A 19,301-nucleotide genomic window follows, 5' to 3' on the forward strand; every position below is an offset into this window, starting at 1 on the left:
TAAATGGCAATATGAAGATAAAAAAGGAACTCAGACACTTGCTGAACATTGACATGATTGTCACAGCACATTCAATCACGGTCTGATTACTCTTTCTTAGCAGAGAGTTTATGCCAAGTTTTACTTTAGATTATAAACTCTGCAATGCAGCTGCTTCAGCTCCTGTAGTACCAAAGCATATAACCATACAGCTTTAAATAAAACTGCTTATGTGGCTGAAGATGTCAACAGCAGTGTGGGGCCAAAGAATCCAGGAGCAGCCTGTAATCAGCTTTCAGGGCTGCTTCATGGTGTTTAAAAAAGTAATGAAAAAAGTATAAAGCAAGAGCAAGGCTGGAGCCCATCAAGACCCAGCAATCGTGTTAGTTTGGATTTTCCCACATTCATGTTTCACTGCTAGTAATGTCACTTGAAAGGACTGTACACAGGAGGAAGCAGGGCATCAGAAATACTGCCTGGCCATGGATAGATGATATTAGGAAAGCCAGAGTTCTAGTGAGGTTGAGCTATGCAGCATGTATCTCGAGAAAGGTGAAGTACTTCTGCTGCAACATTAGAAGCAAAAATGTAAATAAGAAAAAACATTGGATTTTTGCTAAATGGAGCTGGTTATTTAGTGGTGATAGACACAGATAGGGCTGAGGTAACCAGTGCTGCCTTTGCCTCAGTCTTCACCTACAAAAATCTTTCAAACTGTGTATTGATTTTAGTCAGGCATAAAGGTGTTTTTTGTTTGGTGTGTATAGTGTTGTCCCTGAGGGGTAGGAAAAGCAGACCAGGGAATGAAGCAAACTAGTTCCCACTGGACAGAATGCATCTTCAAGAAGATACTGGAATTATTATTAAGGCAAACCATATTAGAATATAGCCTGTATAGCTAAGGAGAGTTAATGTTTTAGAACTTGCCTCTACCTTTTGCTGTGTCCTCTGGAACCCATAAATTCCAGCAGATGTGAGCCACTTGTCAATCAAATCTACATAAAAATAATGAAAATGTGACTTGTGGCATTTATATTTTTTGATGGTTTTCCTTTCAAATTAAATGTATAATAAAATCCTGCTAAAGTCTTTAGTCCCTGTTGTTGAAGTGTAGAGAGTAAAGCATTCTTTGGCTTTATTTTCCAGTGGCTTTGAAACGTATGCTGAACTTCAATGTTCCTCCTGTTAAAAACAGCACAGGAGAACCAGTATGGAAGGTAAGAACTTTTGGAACTGGAACAGGAGAATTTTAGAGTGCTCAGAAAAGTTCAGGTTTGCAGATTTTAACTAAATCAAGTTCATTTTTATGTTATTAACTTGTACAAAATATTTTTCATGTATTATATATTATTATAGAATTGAGTATCAGAGCTGCTGAAAAAATAGCACAGTCAGAAAGAAGCCCATACAAATTGAAGAGCTATTGGTAGCATGAAGAAGCTGAGCTTGGGCTGCCTTTATTACCTTTAACATGTGACTCTTGTAGGTCATGAGGAGTTCTTGCTACTACAAAGCAGATATTCTGTCTCTTCATCTGTTGTCTTTTTTCACTAATTCCTGATTTGCCTGAATTCACTAATTCTTCTGATTTGCCTGTTGTTTTCTTCCAAATACAGTCAGGAAAACTCTGCACATACAATAACAAATTTCTAACAGCAAACTCTTGTTTGACAAAAGACTTTCCAGGAGATGGAAGTGATGATTCTTTTTCCCCCTTTATCACTGAGTTTCTCTTTGGTTTTTATTTTATTTATTTGTAAGCACAAATGGAAGTCCATGACAAATTAATGATTTATTATAAATTGGTAGGTGTTGACACACTTTTGAAGTCAGGGTAGTAGTTCCCTGAACCTGAACTCCTGTATCCACTGTATTCTAAGGTGTCCACTTTTTACAGCACTTTGTAAGATGATGTGTATCTGTTTCAGGTTCTCATTTATGACAGATTTGGCCAAGATATCATTTCACCTTTGCTGTCAGTGAAAGAGCTGAGAGATATGGGGATCACTTTACATCTGTAAGTACTTTTAAAAAATCGGGAGTTTTTTTCTAAAAAGAACATTACTTAGTATTCCCCAAAATAATGAACAAATTAGTGAAAAATTATTGAACAAATAACTGCTAAAATAAAGATTATACAGTGACTTGTTCCTAAAATCAGATGGCATTATGCAGAGTCAGGGAGTGGAGAGATAGTTCCAAACACTGTTCAGTAGGATTTCTTGCTCAAGACAGGAGGCCCTTGTTCAATAATAAAAATTATCCATTAGGTATTATTTTGAATTTTTTCTCTAAAAATCCTTTTGCAATCATATCCATTAAAATTGTATTGGCACAGACTCTGTAACGGGACTGTGTATGTTCATTGCTTATCATTTTACATATAGATTTTACTTGTCTACTGTCAAACATGAAATCTTTAGGTATTATTTTAAGAGTTTTCTCATTCCTTTTTCCCCAGATTACATTTACCTAGTCCATTGTCATTCCTTAGCTGTGGTAATAGTTATGAAGAAACTTTGAACATGCGTGTATTTTTTTACAAGTTTATTAACTTTTGCTAAGTGATGGCTAGAAATAAAAAAACAGCTTAACCTGCAGACACATTAGGAGAAACATGAGGAAAATGTCTAAGCACCTTGTCTTCAAGCAGGAAAGGCAAGTTTAATAGAATGAAATACAATGGTTTTTTACCATGTCAACAGTTCACATATGAACTTCATGGATGAGGTATTTTAGCTTCCTCTGAATGGATGTTTTTGAGCATTTGCAAAGCCTTTTCTCGAGCTTTGATTAAACTTTGAACACATCTATTAATACATTCAGCCAAAAATACACAAATATAATTTCTTTTCTTGCTAAAACTCTATCTAAATATAGAAGGAAATTGTAGGAAATTACATTTGTCTGTACAAATAAAGTTTCTTTAACTTATGATTTTATATGTATCAGAGAAAAAGCACACAAGAGATGTCTTCTTTTCTTCCTGTCAGGCTTTTGCATTCAGACCGGGATGCTATTCCAGATGTTCCAGCTGTGTACTTTGTAATGCCAACAGAAGAAAATATTGACAGAATGTGCCAGGTAACTTTGCATGTGTAATGTTTCAAAAGAGCCCACTCAACAAGGTGTGTGAAGTAATCCTTCACTCACCAGAATGTAACTAGCACATATTTGTCAGGAAAACATTACCTAAAATATTATTATGCAAAACTTCAATTTCCCAGCAAGTAGAAGGGTAAACATGCCTTCTGTGTTTCAGAGAGAGTTTGGGGAGTGAAAATACAGGAGGCAGTGGGTACAAATACTCCATATAACATTAGAATAACCTATTTTGATAAGGGTGGCTGAACACTGGAACAGATTGCCTGGAGAATTTGTGGAGTCTCCATCCTTGGAGAGGTTCAAAACCTGACTGGGCACAATCCTGAACCACCTGCACCATTTGATACTCCTTTGAGTGGGAAGACTGGATTAGGCTAACTCAATTTTTCACATTCCTGGGAATGAGATGGATGGAAGGTTGACATCTTTGCCAAAGGAGAAGAGCAAAGGGTATTTTTGGTCAGCAGTAAGGTGTGGAGTTGTAATTGCTGCCTTTTAGCTTAAGTGTCATTTCCTGGTTTTTTGCAGTTCTGTGTTAGGTTGTTTATATCTGGATATGTAATCAAAACACCGTTTGCAGAGCTGTATGAACAGACAGCTAAGCACTTCTGAAGGTTTAGTTTTACTGTGGATAACTGTAACATCACATAGTGAAAGTATTGTTTCTTCTTTTAATTGGTCAAAAATGTATTAGTACTTATTCAGGAAATTTTTCTTTGCTTTTAGGATCTTCGAAACCAGCTTTATGAATCTTATTATTTAAACTTTATTTCTGCCATTTCAAGAAGTAAACTGGAAGATATTGCAAATGCTGCCATAGGTGCTAATGCAGTAACTCAAGTGGCTAAGGTAAGAAAGTCTCCCTGTCTGTAATATTAGCACCATTAAAAGTGTTACTGCATTCTTATTTTCAGGTATACTGGGGAAAAAACAGAACCTACAGTCATCCTAATAATGCAGCTTAGTACCATACTTCAGCTGTCAAAAGTCCCAAGTGCTGCAAGACTTCTGGGCTGAATGACAAGAGCAGAAATACAGTGGTTTCAGAAGATTCCTCATTGCATCAACTGAACAAGTGCTTTCAGGGCATATATATTTCAGTATTATCTCCAAAACAAACAAAAAGAGCAGTATGAGTGCAGTTCTCACTTGAAATAATAGTTCATATGTACACACTTTTACGAGGACTCTCCAATACCTTTATGATTTAAAGGCATGTGTTAGGGATTTACTTTTATTTTTGTTGAATGGCTGTATCAAAACCTGTAAAATATTAAGTAATATACTTAAATACATTCACTTTTTCTCACTCCAGTTACTACTACTGGCATGAGAGAAAGAACTCATTGTGAAATAAAATGAACAGTATTAGTATTGTTTCAGCCTTTGGTCCTTTTGGTGTAGCACTGTAAACTAACTTTCTTAAATCTGTTTTTCAGTTATGATGTCTCATTAATAGTTTATGCTATAGAGAAGTTTAATTTTTTCCTGAATGTACAGGTGTGTTACAGAAGAGTTAAAATTCATGAGCTGTAATGTCTTATTGTTCAGATATTGCCCTCTTTCCTCTCTTCTGCCTGAATGCTCAGTGCTGATTATGTTCTAGTCCTTCATATTCATAAAAAGTGAACCTATAATATTGAAATGTCCTCTGTATGTGTTTTTTCAGTGATACTTGGCTGCTAAAACTTTGTCCACAGAAACAATTGGACAGTTCTGGCACTTTGCAGTACTCTAATATTTTGTGTTAATCACTCAACTCTTACACAGGCTTTTTAATTCATAAATTATAACTGCTTATAATTAATTTATAACTTATATTATATTATATAGCTTATAATTAAATTATAACTGCTCATAAATTATTTTCTGCTACATTTTAATTGTAAAATGTAAAATGTAGCAGAAAAACAGATATAGGGGGTTTTTTTTACACTTTACTCTGGATTATTCTGACCATTATTCCTTGCTTTCTAGGTATTTGATCAATATCTTAATTTTATTACTTTAGAAGATGATATGTTTGTATTGTGTAACCAAAACAAAGAGCTTGTTTCATATCGTGGTAAGTAGAATTCATATAAAAATTATACCAGGATGTCTGAAGTTGAAATTTGCTTTTGAAGTTATAGCTAATAACCAGCAATTACTTAATTTTGCTTTGATCTGCTCAGAATTCAGGATAATCTATTAGATACATAAAATGATGAAAGAAGCAGTTCTTAGATGCTCATTTCAGCATCTTTTATTACATGGTGATTGTGATACTGAAAAATAAATACCTATTTTTAAATAACAAAGCAAAACTGTGGTATAAACATTTATGGATAGTAACACTTTTTATACAAGGAATAATATTGGAAAAATTACATACTGTTTTCACATGATAGATAGATAGATAGATAGATAGATAGATAGATAGATAGATAGATAGATAGATAGATAGATAGTCACTGTGAGTGGGAAAGGTCATTCTAGACAATAAGCAGTACTGATGGCTTCTGCAAGCATGTGAGCCAAGCTTGTTCATAAAGTTTCAGAGTTGCAAGTGAAGTCAGCCTCCTGGAACCCTTTTTTTTCTTCTTCTTGAGACTTCTGTTCAGCTTGGTTTGGAACCTAGCAAAGCAAGTGTTTGCCTTAAGTCAGATACCTTGGTGCTATGGCAGCTCAAGTCAACATACGTACTAGTTGTCATAATTGTCCACATGATTTTTCTTCCTCCGTTGTGCTGATTCTATGTATGCCTCTGACCCATTCAATGTACTAAATGTTCAGAGAACTACCACTCCACCATCCTGCTCCTTACTCTGGATGTTACAGGGTATGTTGTCTGGCTGCTTCTGCTGTAATTTCACTCTTCATCTCTTTTTACATCAGAACCAATAATTTCAGAGCTTCAGGGTGTGTTTAATTGACTCATTCCTTAGAAAATACCAACTCATTTGTGTGATGTACAAATGCAGTGTAAGGGAAGAAGCAGAAGACAAGATAATCCTCTTTTTGCAGCAGCTTATCATTACTTTAGTGTAGTTGCAATGTCACACAGCTAATTCCTGGTGCATAGAATACTCCCTTGTAACCAGATAGAGATGAGAAGTCTCTGTATGTCTAATATTTAGCAGTGAGATTTTTCTCCTCTTTTGCCCAATATCTGAAGTCAGTACCTTTCTTTAAAACTGGATCCATAATAATTGAGTTGTGTCTCACACTGGGGATTGATTCCATTGGCAGAATGAAGGCCATTTTTGTTTGAAAAGCAGATTTTATTTTTTTTTTACAAGAACCTGATGTTGAAGAGTTTCAATAATAATTGTTTTGTGATGTGTTTCTATGTATATAAAGATACTTAATTTACTGTCATAAGATTTCTTTTGCTGACAAGGAATTAGAATTAAAATAACTGAAAATGTTTTGCACCCATCAGTTTATTTTCCTGTCTTGGGCCACTGAAATTTGCCAACATGTTTAAACCAATGTAGAAATGGGTTGTTTCCAAAAGCTCATCAAACAGCAATCTGATCTCCCACAGAGAGTGATGAGTTTTCCATTAGAGCTTGGTAGCTGATCTGTCTCATTCTGTGAGTTCTAGATCTGACACAGACAGGCAGTAGGAATGCAGAGGTGAGGAAGAAGTGGGTTTTTTGCCTATGGAGAGTAACCCTAGCAAGAGACTGCCAGTTTCATAATCTAAAAGTCAGTGTAAATCTGAGGGTACTTAAAGATGGCTGCTATTTTTGCAGCTGCACCACTGTGTGTAACCACAAATGTTTCTGAATGGGTGAACTAAGAACAAATATAACAAAACAGGTTACTTTTCAGTTTCCTGATTCCTTGGCTGTATGACAGCTATTACAGAGAGGTAATGTCAGGACAAATAAGCAACATAAAATCCTTCAATTATGTGAAGGATTGTCCTAGACAGAAAGGACACCGTACATTCTCTCTGTTTAGTAATGGACAGGAAGTGATGAGTTAAATGCAACAAGAAAGTTTCTGATCAGATATTAGGAGCACTTTATAATTTGAAAAATAGAATATAAAAATATTAGATTACCTGTAAACGTTATGGTATTTTTATGACTTGGAAGCTCTTTGAATTGGTTTAGATACAGAAATTACATGGGTTTAACTCATCTTAAAGGAGGACCAACTAGTTAATCCCTCAGGCTCCCTCTGATTCTGTTTTTCTAAGAATGTGTAGAAGGAAGAGTAAATGGGCAATATTGGTATAAAGTTGATATTTGAGACATCCTGTTTCATGCTATTTGAGTGCTTCTTTACCACTCTTTACAATTTTGTTGAATTTTGTTGTACAACAGGACCATGCAGGAGTCCTATGCTTACTTTTCTGTAATAGATGCATTCCCCGTAAGCTTGTTAGAGTGGAGAGAGAAACTTACAGAAAACATGGGAGAACATTTTACCAAAAGATTCTTAATGAAGTTTCTCAAAGGGTGATCTAAGGAGCAGTAATATTAAGTATCTGTGTTGCTTGCTATAGTACAAGAAAAAGAATGTGCTCCTAAAATGTGCATGGTAAACAAAATTAGAAGGCAGTGACTGTATGCAGATTACTGAAACATCAGAAATGAGTGCTTTAAACATAATAACAGGATGGGAAATAAATTTTAAAATTGGAAAAGGCAAGAGAGTAAAAATAAGGGTTTTTCCCCCCCTGTAAACTGGGAGACCATGAGTTGGAGATAACTACAGAATGCTAACCTCAGTGAATTTCAAAGCTTTGTCATTATGGAAAAATAAAGATATTGGGAATGGTCTGCTTTTCTTGATGCTGATATTTCAGGAACTTGAAACTTCTATTGCTGCTGGTAGCCTAGTCAAAACTTTGGCTTACTGAGTGTAGTTGCTGAAATATAATCCATGCCTCATAAAGTTGTTACAGGAAAAAAGCTGGGGGGGAAAAAGCACCTTTAAAGGTGGAGAATGGTTATGGCTGTCCATGCATAAATTTAGGATGCAAAGGTCATTAATGTTTAGAGCTTTGAAATTCATGTTTGAAGAAAGAGGATAAGACAGGTAATTATGTGAGAAATTTTTAAAGGTAAAGTAAAATAAACAAGGATAGGATTTATGGCATGAATCCTGAGACAATGCTTGACTTGAGATCTGTGATAAGATTTGATTTGATGTTTCCTGTTGGCTATTATATTCTTGTCAGGGTTAGTTACTTAAGAAAAATGTTGCTGCATGTCCCCTGTTCTGACCTAAATGTGGGAGGGAAATCTCTCTTATCTGTGAAGTAAAATGTTTTATAACTTGGGAATTGCCCCAAATTTAGAGACTGATGGTAAATTTTTGATAAAAAAGAAGGAATCTCCATACAAGAGATGGGATTTATAAATTTTAAATATTGATAACTGCATACTGTAGGTAATTATTTTACACGGGTAATTTTTGAGGATTTTCTTCCTGAAAAATATTTGCCAAGTGGATGGCCATTTCTCTTGTATAACATGATTCTTAGTAGGTTTTTGTTAATGCAATACTAACACAATCCAAAAGATACATATGCAGTGAGAGAGATTTGGAAATGATTGTGTAGTGTTTTACCTTACACAGTAAACAAGTTCTGCAAATTTTTTTTCTCAGAAAAAAAAGGGGATGGAAACTAATAGATGTGCAATGAGGGGCATTTCAGGATGTAATCTGTTCTGCAACAGAAGTTGTTGACTATTAACAGCCATCACATAAGAAGAGGATTGCTCTCTCACTATTAAAGTGGCATAAACTTATTTAACCCTATTCTTTTTTCCATACTGTTTTAGCCATTAACCGACCAGATATAACAGACACAGAAATGGAAACTATAATGGACACTATTGTTGATAGTCTCTTCTGTTTTTTTGTTACACTTGGTAAGTTTCCAAATTCTAGCATATTTTCCATGCTCAGTGAGATAACTAGAAGTCTAGCGATTTCATATAGAAAATTAGAAACAGAATTAGATTTGTGACCAAAATCTCAGTAATTCACACGGTGGGATAATGTTCTTGCTCAAATTACTTCTTTATATCACTGCAAAGTACAATAAAGGCTGTCCTTCATGGGAGTTGAGTCTTAGTCTTCAGTATCAATGGGAGAAGAATACTGAAATGCAAAGGTTTGGACTCACTGTTGTAACAAAATCCTAATTTGCAGTGAAGATAATAGTGCTTTGAGTTTGGATTTGTCATTCTAAAAAAAAAAAAACCCCAACCCCCTAAACCCCGCAGAATTAGAAGAAAAAAACTCCTCACAAAGACCCTGCAAAGTTAGGAAGCCTAACTTTCCTAACTTTAACCCTAAAGTTAGGAAGATATAATAGGAAGATATATTAAGTTTACTTATTTTATTTGTGAGTTTCCTTGATGCTTAGCTGATATGTTTCACAGTGATTACATTTAATTTAGGTAGTAAGTGAAATTGGTCCATGTCAGATAGCTTTCCCACAAGGAGAACTTGGGATTGCTATGGGCCAGTCTGTTCAAGAGAGATTCCCTTGGACCTATTCAGTTCTTTTAAGTGTTTGTGTGATACAAATCAATGTATTTTCCTCAGTCACTTAAAATCTGTGGTTTCGGAATTTTCATATTTGTATAGATAAGTGAGAAACAGTAGCTAAATATTTTGGAACCTGAAAGCCAGTGGAAAATGTGCTTTTGAAAACAACATTACCACAGATAGTTCTGGGTATAGCAATGAGTTGTAACATATGCATTGTGGTGGTATAATACTTACTGTTGTGTTCAAAGGACTTCTGACCTTTTGAAAATAACTTCTAATGCATCTGTATGAGATAGTTTGTCCCCTCCAACAGTACTTTAGCTTTCTTTCAAGTATACACTCTATTTCTTACAAATTGTTGTATGGGATATTCACTTACTTCTGTAAAACTTTAGTATTTCTATATAGTATTTTTTGTTTCATAGATAAAGAGTGCAAGAGAAAAGTTTAATGTAAGTTTGTATTTAATCTCAGAGCATTAGTAAAAGTTGTTTATGAAAAGTAATGTAATATAGAATCTGAAAATGACAATGCACGTAAAAGTCAATGTGTCTTTTATCAGGTGCTATACCTATAATCAGATGCTCAAGAGGAACTGCAGCTGAAATGGTGGCAGTGGTAAGAACTGTTTTTCTAAGCATCTATCATTGCTTTACAACTTTCCAAACATCACTTTTGCTTTTCTCGGTACTAGGTAGAGATCTTGTCATTGTATCCTTTTCGTTATGAAGGAAATTAAACTGGAAAAGAGATACATACATTTTCCTTTCTGATTTCAGTTCCACAGAACTTCTGTAGAAACTGTAATGTTAGGGAATCAGATAATGAGAAACTTAAACATAAATAATTATTCCTAATCTGGAGTTTATCAAGATCCTCTAATAGGCATTATATTTAGGCTGCATCTACACAGTTTAAAAAGTGGTTGTCAGGCCTGTGTTCCTCTGTGTGTATCAGTAAGAAATTTTTACCTATCTTACTGGGAAACCCTGTTAAGTAGAAGGTATTTTTAATATAGCAAATTAAACTGACATTGAACTTGATCATCAAATAGGGATGAAATGACCAAACTAAATCACAATTAATCTCTACAGACCTGTTTTCATTTGGAGTCACTGTGGTTCATTTCTTCCATCTTCACATCTTCTTTGTCAGTGAAATGATAATACTGATTAAACCTAAGCCTGCAGTGTGCATGCACTCATATTGAGGGTAATCTCACTTTTATGAAACAATTGTGTGGCAGTGTCTGATAGCCCAATTTGCTGCTTCTGCTGTGGTTCCCTCTTGATGCTTCCTACTGGTATTTTCTACTTGCATGTTCAGGGAAAGGGTGCTAATTGTCTGGGAGATTAGTAGACATAAAGGGAACATCTTCAGTGTGGTCCTGGACATAGATATAAAAGCTGCAGGGACAAAATAGATAAAGATTTCTTTCTTTCCCACGTGCACCGGACCTAGTCTTCCTGCATTTAAGACATTTATAAACTGCAAAAAAGGCACAATGAATCTTTTAATGTTGATTGTGTAAAGAGGTTAGGTAGCCATTGGTTTGTTAAAAGTGGTTTTGTTTCTCCCCTCCTCAGAAATTGGATAAGAAGCTCAGAGAGAATCTGAGAGATGCCAGAAACAGTCTTTTTACAGGTGACACTCTTGGAGCTGGCCAGTTCAGGTATTGTGTTAGTAATTTTTCGTATTTCAGTTGTCTGGATAAGTCACCACTGTACTGAAAACTGTATTTACAAGCATTTGGTTTGAATTCTATATTGAAAGAATGTACATACTTTCAAGAGAGTTTTCCAATCCCACAGCATAACCCATTTATTTAATGTACTACATTATTAATCTACGGTCCTAGGACAGTTAGTCAGAAGTTGTGTTACAAACCTGTTCATTTTGTTCAACCTCTAAACCCAGCAAGAGCCAAACATCTGCAAATACACTCTGTTAACAGGGCTATGAAATGCAGTTGGATGTCTGAACATAGCTCTGAGCAGCTCTTAGTCCTTTAAAAGAAAGACGTATTCTTGCTTTAATTTTACCAGTTTAATTATATCAAAAGCAAGTGTTTCTCAGCTGATCCCTATCTTGACTAGAGGAGAACTGTTTAAGGACTACCACCTGGATAATCAGGGTCTGTTAAATCCTGACCATTTGAATCTTTTTTGGATGCCTGTGGGGATCTGATGATGTGTTCTCAGTAGCATCCCTGTATACTGTTGCCTCCAGATAGCTTACTCCACAGGCTGCCTTAGGAAGGTGTGTGATGAGGCTTTATACTGTACATGAAAAGGAGGAGATGTATTGGCAAGACTGTAGCTGAGGGAAACTTATTATCTTCTCACTGGATATAAGTCACCATACTTTTATCTCAAATTAAAATCAGAGCTTGAATAAAAGGCACAAAAACATCAAAGCTGGCAAAAGGAATGAGATTGAAAGGAGAGCGGAACAGTTGTGAAATTCCAGTTTCTTCATTTTCATGGGCACTGAATTGTAAGCACTGCTTTTCCTTCAGAGGTGTGGCTTGTTTTTCTGATAGTGTAGCTCATTGCCCTCAAAATTAAAGTGCACAGTAAAGGAAACAAGAAACTTTAACTAGTTGAATGGCTTCAGATCTGTAGTTTGGTTTTTCAGAATCAGGTGACTAAGGCTCTTGAGACTATATATTTAAGTGAGTATGTTTACTGCAAGGAAATCCAGAGCATGGAATTTTAATGCTTTTACTCTGTTCAAATGCACTTTAACTGCATGTTTGTAGGAATAATGTGCTTAAGAGAAATGGTTGTTATAATGTTGTCAGCTCACAATCTTCCTGTCTTCACTATAAAATTTTCATGTAGCTGTAGCCCAAGACCTATAGGCATGAATGTGTTTTTTACCACAAAATTGAGTATTGATGGAATTACCACAGTGCATGTCAGAAGTTCATAATTTATTTTTGTATGGACTTTATATACAAGTAAAGAGAAAAATTAAATTAGAAACCCTTGGAAGTGAGATTTTATATTTGAGGATCGTAATGGAGATTAAGGTCAAATATTACCCATTGAAAGCTTTCTGGAACTCAAATGTGTATCCACTCAAAGATGTATTAGTTAATACCTAAAAAGTTAGTTGATACTCAGTGTTTCAACTTCTGCTCAATATTTATATATTGATAATTTCACTTAATACAAAATAAAATAATCTTTTTATCATTACTAAGATTTGATTCATAGAATTTATCATCGTGATTAGCCCCAGTTATTTCAGGAAGGCTGGAGGAGCTCAGCAGTAGGCAGTTTTGTTTATCTTGAAATATGATATAGAAGGTGGCTGATATCACTCAGGATGTTACTGGGGTGCTTTAACCATGTTTAAAGAAGTACTAACACAGTGTCATCTTTTCAGCTTCCAAAGGCCCTTATTAGTCCTTGTTGACAGAAACATAGATTTAGCAACTCCTCTACATCATACTTGGACATACCAAGCTTTAGTGCATGATGTTCTGGTAAGGATAATTCCGATTTTGTTACCAAAACTATTTATTCACTCAGTTTCTTGTTAAAACTTATTACCAGATTCTCTCTTAATCCAAAATCTGTTATGTCTGTTTTTACTTGGAAGTTGCTTTAGTAAAGAACAACTTGGAAGATTTTCTCTAGAAGGTTTATTTAGCAATCATTTCCAAAATATTTTAAAAGTTGAAATGTTGTTATCATCAAAAGATCACTGTTTCAGAAATCCTGGGTTTAATTCAGTAGCTCATGATCTGTATGTCATGTAATAGCAAACTCCATTAAGTGCAACTCAATTTTGAAAAAGAAATGCTTTTAATGGTGTTTTTAAACCAGTTCTGGTTTTAGTTTGAACTTCTAAAAATACTTTTTCCTGTTTTTCTCCACAAGGTGGTGCAGGTGTTCAGTGCAGAGTGGTATACAGTCCTACTGTAAGGAATCTAAAATAGATTTTAAGAAAAATTATTTGGAAATTTAGATAGCCTTAAGCTGCCTTTATTTCCTCAAGTTTATTTTATAAAACCGATAGTAGAAATGTACTTGAATGATATCTCATTCTTTTTACCTCACATTCATGAATTTTGGGTATAGGTGTTGAGTAAATAATTTTTAAAAAAGAGCAAGAGTAGAATAATTACTATCTGGAGTCTTTTTATATGCTGAGAATTATTTGTAAAAATTATTTCAGTATCTAGCTTTGAGAATTATTTTGGGTTGATTATTGAGACTATTAGAGGCATACATGAAATATGCACATGCACATATGTGTTGATATGTAAAGTTGATAGTGAGCTGTATAGTCCTACGTAATGTCCAGAAACTTGTGTTGCTACCATGAAAATATTTCACCACTACTGGGATGTTTTAAGGCACTGGTAAATTTTATTTTATGTAATTAATTTATCACAAGTCCTTTCCTCTTTAACTTAAGAGTGCTTTCTGTAAATAACAGTTTTTGGCCTAGTTTCTTTAGGAAAGGTGTATCTGAAAAAAACACAGTTTGCACCGAGTTTTCTCCAGTAAGTGTTGAACTGGCTGGAGACTCACAGGTAGAAGTAGTGAATGTCTACAGATTTCTTCTTAAAGTAGTGTTGGGTGTGAGTTGAGATAGGACTCCAGTTCATCAGGATGCAGAGTGATCAAAGATGTACTGGAAGCTGAGAACCACTAGTGTTATGATTATGATGGGGTATTGGAATAACACTAGAAGACTTACTCAAAGATCATTGGATCTCTATTGTATCAGGCTTCTGTAGTTTCTCTGGACCAACTTGTTAAATGTTGAGTCTTTAAAGTACACAGGATTAGGAATTTTTTTAGTGAAATTGTAACCAAGGGGTCTGTGGTTCCATAACAAGGGCAAAAGTTTAATTTCAAAACTAGTCAAGTTACCTTAAAGGCGAGCCTGCCAAACTCTTCATGTACTGAGCATAATATTTCATGAAATAACTGCAGTAGTCTTTTAAGAGGCCATAAATTGTAACCATGGAAGTGTTACCAAGATGTTGGTTATGTGAACTATACTTTCAAACAAACTGGGTTTTGTTTAAGGTCTCAGTTATCAAAATCCAGGAATGCTATGCAGTGTTGAACTACCCAGTTGAGTACTGCATCCATTGAGATTATTACCATGCTGTTTCTACACATAAACATGCTTGCATTAATAGATTCCTATTTCTGAATAAAAAACCCTTTCATCAGTGCATACAATAAAATGGGAGGCATGATTAGAAAGCCTTGTAAGGACAAAATGGGGAGTTGAAAGGAAGAACACTAATCAATAAGAATTGTTTTAGGAAAACTTGTAAATACCAAAGCTAACTTGAAAATGCAGGTAACTGCTGAGTTAAAATGATCCAAAGATGAAGTTTGCACGCATCAACTGCATGTGTTTCTATTGAGTTAACTTGGTTATGTTTCTATTCTAGCATGAATTATTTGTAGTATTTAAGTCCCTGCCAAGGGATAACTAGAAACATTTTAAAACTTTATTTGACAGTTTCACTCACAGTGATCCATATCTATATGCTTTGATGAAAATAATAAAGTGATGTTTTATTTCTGGAAAAAATATCTATTCTAAGAGGTTCATAACAGTTTCTGTGTCAAGCAAAGAGGACTTCAGAAGTTTTAAATGTTCTTGATAAGGGCTAGGACAAAGTCAGGAAGTGGAATACTTGTTAACACTTTTTGTTGAAAACCAGAGAGAATAGTTAAGCTGAAGAAAATACAGGGCAGTCTTTAGCAGTGGGGTAAAGAACTAGAAGACCCACAGGGAGCAGTGTGGTGACGTGAGCATAGTTGTGTCCTCTAGCAAAGCATTCTATGTTCATTCATCTGTGGAAGAAGAAAAACTATATGGAAAAATAGCAGCTTTGTTGGAAAGTTTTGTTTTATCATGCATTCACTATTTTACTAGTGCTCAAAAAATTAGGGAAAGAGCTGTGAAGTTGTGGCTAAATAGTTCTCAGAGAGAATAATCCTGTTGCTGATGTTATCAACTTCTTGGCAGCTTTGATACAGTTATGTAAGTAAGCAGACTTAGAAACACTTTTTGTCTGCAACATAGAAACTTCTGCTTCAAAGTTTTGGAGAGTTGTTAGAGCACAGTCTTTGCTAAATAACTTACTTTTCTATGCAGAAAACAATGTTCAAAGTTCAGTGTCAGAACAGTGCTTGCATATGAGATAATCAAATACCTTTGCCTTGTTTAGTATTGAACTGATCACTGTTCTGTAACTGAGTAATTTTGGAGTCCTTATATTGATGTTGTTATTATCTAGTTAACTACTAAACTGTTTCCTGCCTACTTATGAAGTGCTAATAAATAGCAGTGTTCATATTTTTTTAGAAAGTAATCTAGAAGATACTTTGTTGATTATGTTCTTTATGTTGAATAAAGAATTAAACTGTCAAATATTTACATAAAATTCCTCTTTATTTAGGATTTCCATTTGAATAGAGTTAACTTGGAAGAATCAGCAGGAACAGAGAATACTCCAGCAGGTGCTAGACCTAAGAAAAAAAATAAGAAGTCCTATGATTTAACTATATCTGATAAATTCTGGCAAAAGCATAAGGGCAGGTAAGCCATAAAGGTATATAAATTCTAAGTATTCTATATTTATTCTATATATAGTAGTTTTGTTTTTAAGCTTATTTGAAAATACTTTCTAGCTTGGGTTTGTTGGGTTTTTTTTAAGTTGTATTGGGTCTGGCTGAGATGAAGTTAATGTTCCCCACAGCAGCCCTCACAGTGCTGTGTGATGCACAGGTAGCTAGAAAGGTGTTGATAACACACCAGTGTTCTGCTGGGCTACTGCTGGGCAGTGCTCCCACAGCATCAGTTCTGTCTCCCCAGAATTCCCCTTCACCAGCAGGCTGAGGGTGGGCAAAATCTTGGGAGGGGTCATAGCCAGGACAGCTGACCCAAACTGACCAAAGAGATACTCCACACCTTTCAGTACCATTTCATTCCATACCACTGTTCAGCAATAAAAACTAAGAGAAAGTAGGAGAAGGGTGCAGCATTCCATGTTTGTTTTTTTTAAATATTTTTCTTCTGGAGCAACCACTCTGCCTACTGAAGCCCTGCTTCCTGGGAAATGGCCAGACATCGCCTGCTGGTGGGAAGCAGAGAGTAAAACCTGTTGTTTTCCTTTGCTTTCACACAAAAGCTTTCCATTTTTCAATTGCCTGTATCTTTACCCTTGACTTTGGGGGTTTTCTACCGTGCTTTCTCCCCACCCAGTCTTGCTGAGGAGAGAAGTGATAGAGTCACTTGGTGAGTACCTGGTATCCAACCAGGGTCAACCCACCACATAAGGAATGATCATTGCCATTATTCATAGTCCATGATATTTGTCAGCTATTTGTTAGAGAGCTCAAAATTGTTCTTACCAAAATGATATAAAATTATTGAAAGCAGTAGATATATCTTAGAAAGTTTAAGTAAACCTACAGGAAGATGTCATCATTTTCAGTGATTTGATTCTGCTGCACGATTTGTGTACTGTTATTTCCAGAAAGGTTTTTATTGTCTGGTTCTGATATTTCAGTTTGTTGATTTAACTGAAGTTAATGCAGACTATTGCATTAGTCCTTTTCCAGAGGTGGCTGAGTCTGTTCAACAAGAACTGGAATCTTACAGAGCCCAAGAAGATGAAGTCAAAAGACTTAAAAGTATCATGGTAAGTTTTATCACCTCTATGTGTTTTTGCATAAAGCATAATAGGGCTTGTAGAGATGCCTGGCCGACCCTGTCATCCCACAGACAAAAGTTTTCAGTGCATGCTGAATCTTAGGCATGATACAATCTTAAAAGTAACAGTGGAAGTACCGTATTTCATAAGAAGCTTCAATTTCTTGTTCTTTGGTGTTACAATTATATAACTTCCATACTAACTGAAAAACACAATCCAGACATTAATATCATTATGAGAAAATAAGTTCTAAATGTACTGACTTTATCTGCATGTATGATACTTGTATTTCTTATGACTGTTTTTATTCCTCTTTTTGAACCTTTCCTCAAAACCCAGGGCATTGAAGGGGAGGATGAAGGAGCAATAAGTATGCTTTCAGATAATACAGCTAAGCTAACTTCAGCTGTCAGGTAAGTAGTCAATAATGCATTATTTTTTAATTATCTGTGAACCATTTCTAATTTCTTCTGTTGTTGTACTGTCAGTATTCTTTGAAATAAATATCTTTAAGTGTAGGCTGTTCAGCTCTATAATATAGTTTAAATGCTTTGTAGTTCTGATAAAGTTAAATGCAGTATCCTAAAACAGCGCTTGTATATGTAACTTCCACAAAGTGCTTGACTTTGGAGTGTTTTCTCAGCAAAGACGAGTAATCTAAGTGCATCATAAATTTTCTTGCACTGTTCCACCAAAATCCCCAACCTCTGCATTCTTTCATTAAAATAATTAATGAAATCCTCTTCTTCAGGTATGGCTATGAGAATCATTACATCTATATGCTCTCATTTTTTATTTCCAACCCTATTCGTAATTTTAGATTTTGAGACCCTTTAAAGGTCTTTTCCAACCCAGACTGTTCTATAATTCCATAAATGTTTTTATACCTAATGTGTACAGTACGCAATTCAACTAACAGTGCAAATCAGCAGGTTAGTTTGTATTTAATCTCTTCAGCTCTCTTCCAGAACTTCTGGAAAAGAAGAGGCTCATTGATCTTCATACAAATGTTGCAACAGCTGTTTTGGAGCACATAAAGGTACAATTGCTCTCTAACTTGAGTTTTCTGCCAGTAGTACTCTTTAACTGAAGGGATATATTTGAGGCAGTGAAGAGAAGAAAGTGAGCCTTCTCAATGGTGCTACTTTTTCAGAATTCACTCTGTAGCATTACTTGGTGTTGAAGGGTGAAAAATAATGAATTTTGAGTGTCTCTTCAAGGAAAGCAAAGAACACCAGTTTTTTTCTTACCAGAATTTACTAGTATATTCTCATTTTTCTTAATGGTGGTCACTGTTACTGTGCGTTGAAGTCTTTCAAAAAATAAGTCTATGATGGAAGTGTTCCTTTTATTTTAGAGATGTGTCATGGCAATTCATTACTTCAGTCTAAGCAATCTTCTGTTCTGTATGTGTTTGTCAGAAGGGCACTGTTGACTGCTCACCAACAAAACTCATACCCAGAGATGTGGCAATAATGGTGCAAGTTACTGAAGTGGTCTTTCCACCAGGGTCTGTGTTAGATGTCTTGTGCATAATTTAAGAACTTCACAAGGGGGTTTGACTTTTCTCTTTTAAGTCTGCTGCTTTTGTCAGAGACCTTGCAGAGGGATTGGTGCCAAGTGAAGGCCCTGGTTACTGCTACGATAACTTGGAAAATTGATTTGTTTTCACAGTGGGAAAACAGAAACTGTAGATGAGGCTTTCAGAAATCCTGAATTTCTTTTCAGTTTTGGAAAGTGCTTCAAGCACCGAGTCTCGCTGAAAATCAATAATTAGAATTTTACCCCAAGCTACTTAAAATTCATGGAAGGCCATGTGTTTTGAAGCTGGCTTTAACATTTGTAAAGAATGGAAGATCTGTCCTCAATTATTATTGCTACTGAATTTCTTTGAAGTTCTCTTCAAAGAGACAAAGGATTAATTCTTAATTTTAATTTATTCATTAATTAAATGAATAAATTAATTTTATGTATTTATAAAGTTGGAGAAGGGGTGATGAGTGTCTCTCTG

General features: G+C 35.2%; 1 protein-coding gene across 1 annotated transcript in view; it reads left to right on the forward strand.

Annotated features, from left to right (window-relative positions):
* The window catches only part of SCFD1 (sec1 family domain containing 1), a 48,558-nt gene that overhangs the window by 2,490 nt on the left and 26,767 nt on the right, over positions 1 to 19,301 (forward strand). Inside the window, exons 2-14 of the mRNA XM_015631299.1 lie at positions 1,126 to 1,196; positions 1,908 to 1,996; positions 2,973 to 3,063; positions 3,811 to 3,933; positions 5,062 to 5,149; positions 8,871 to 8,960; positions 10,151 to 10,206; positions 11,175 to 11,260; positions 12,982 to 13,081; positions 16,034 to 16,173; positions 17,188 to 17,278; positions 17,630 to 17,703; positions 18,248 to 18,329. Coding sequence (XP_015486785.1) covers positions 1,126 to 1,196; positions 1,908 to 1,996; positions 2,973 to 3,063; positions 3,811 to 3,933; positions 5,062 to 5,149; positions 8,871 to 8,960; positions 10,151 to 10,206; positions 11,175 to 11,260; positions 12,982 to 13,081; positions 16,034 to 16,173; positions 17,188 to 17,278; positions 17,630 to 17,703; positions 18,248 to 18,329 — 1,181 coding nt within the window. The remainder of the gene's footprint in view (positions 1 to 1,125; positions 1,197 to 1,907; positions 1,997 to 2,972; positions 3,064 to 3,810; positions 3,934 to 5,061; positions 5,150 to 8,870; positions 8,961 to 10,150; positions 10,207 to 11,174; positions 11,261 to 12,981; positions 13,082 to 16,033; positions 16,174 to 17,187; positions 17,279 to 17,629; positions 17,704 to 18,247; positions 18,330 to 19,301) is intronic.

The sequence above is a fragment of the Parus major genome, chromosome 5, assembly GCF_001522545.3.
Source record: "Parus major isolate Abel chromosome 5, Parus_major1.1, whole genome shotgun sequence".
In the NCBI taxonomy this organism is placed as follows: Eukaryota; Metazoa; Chordata; class Aves; order Passeriformes; family Paridae; genus Parus; species Parus major.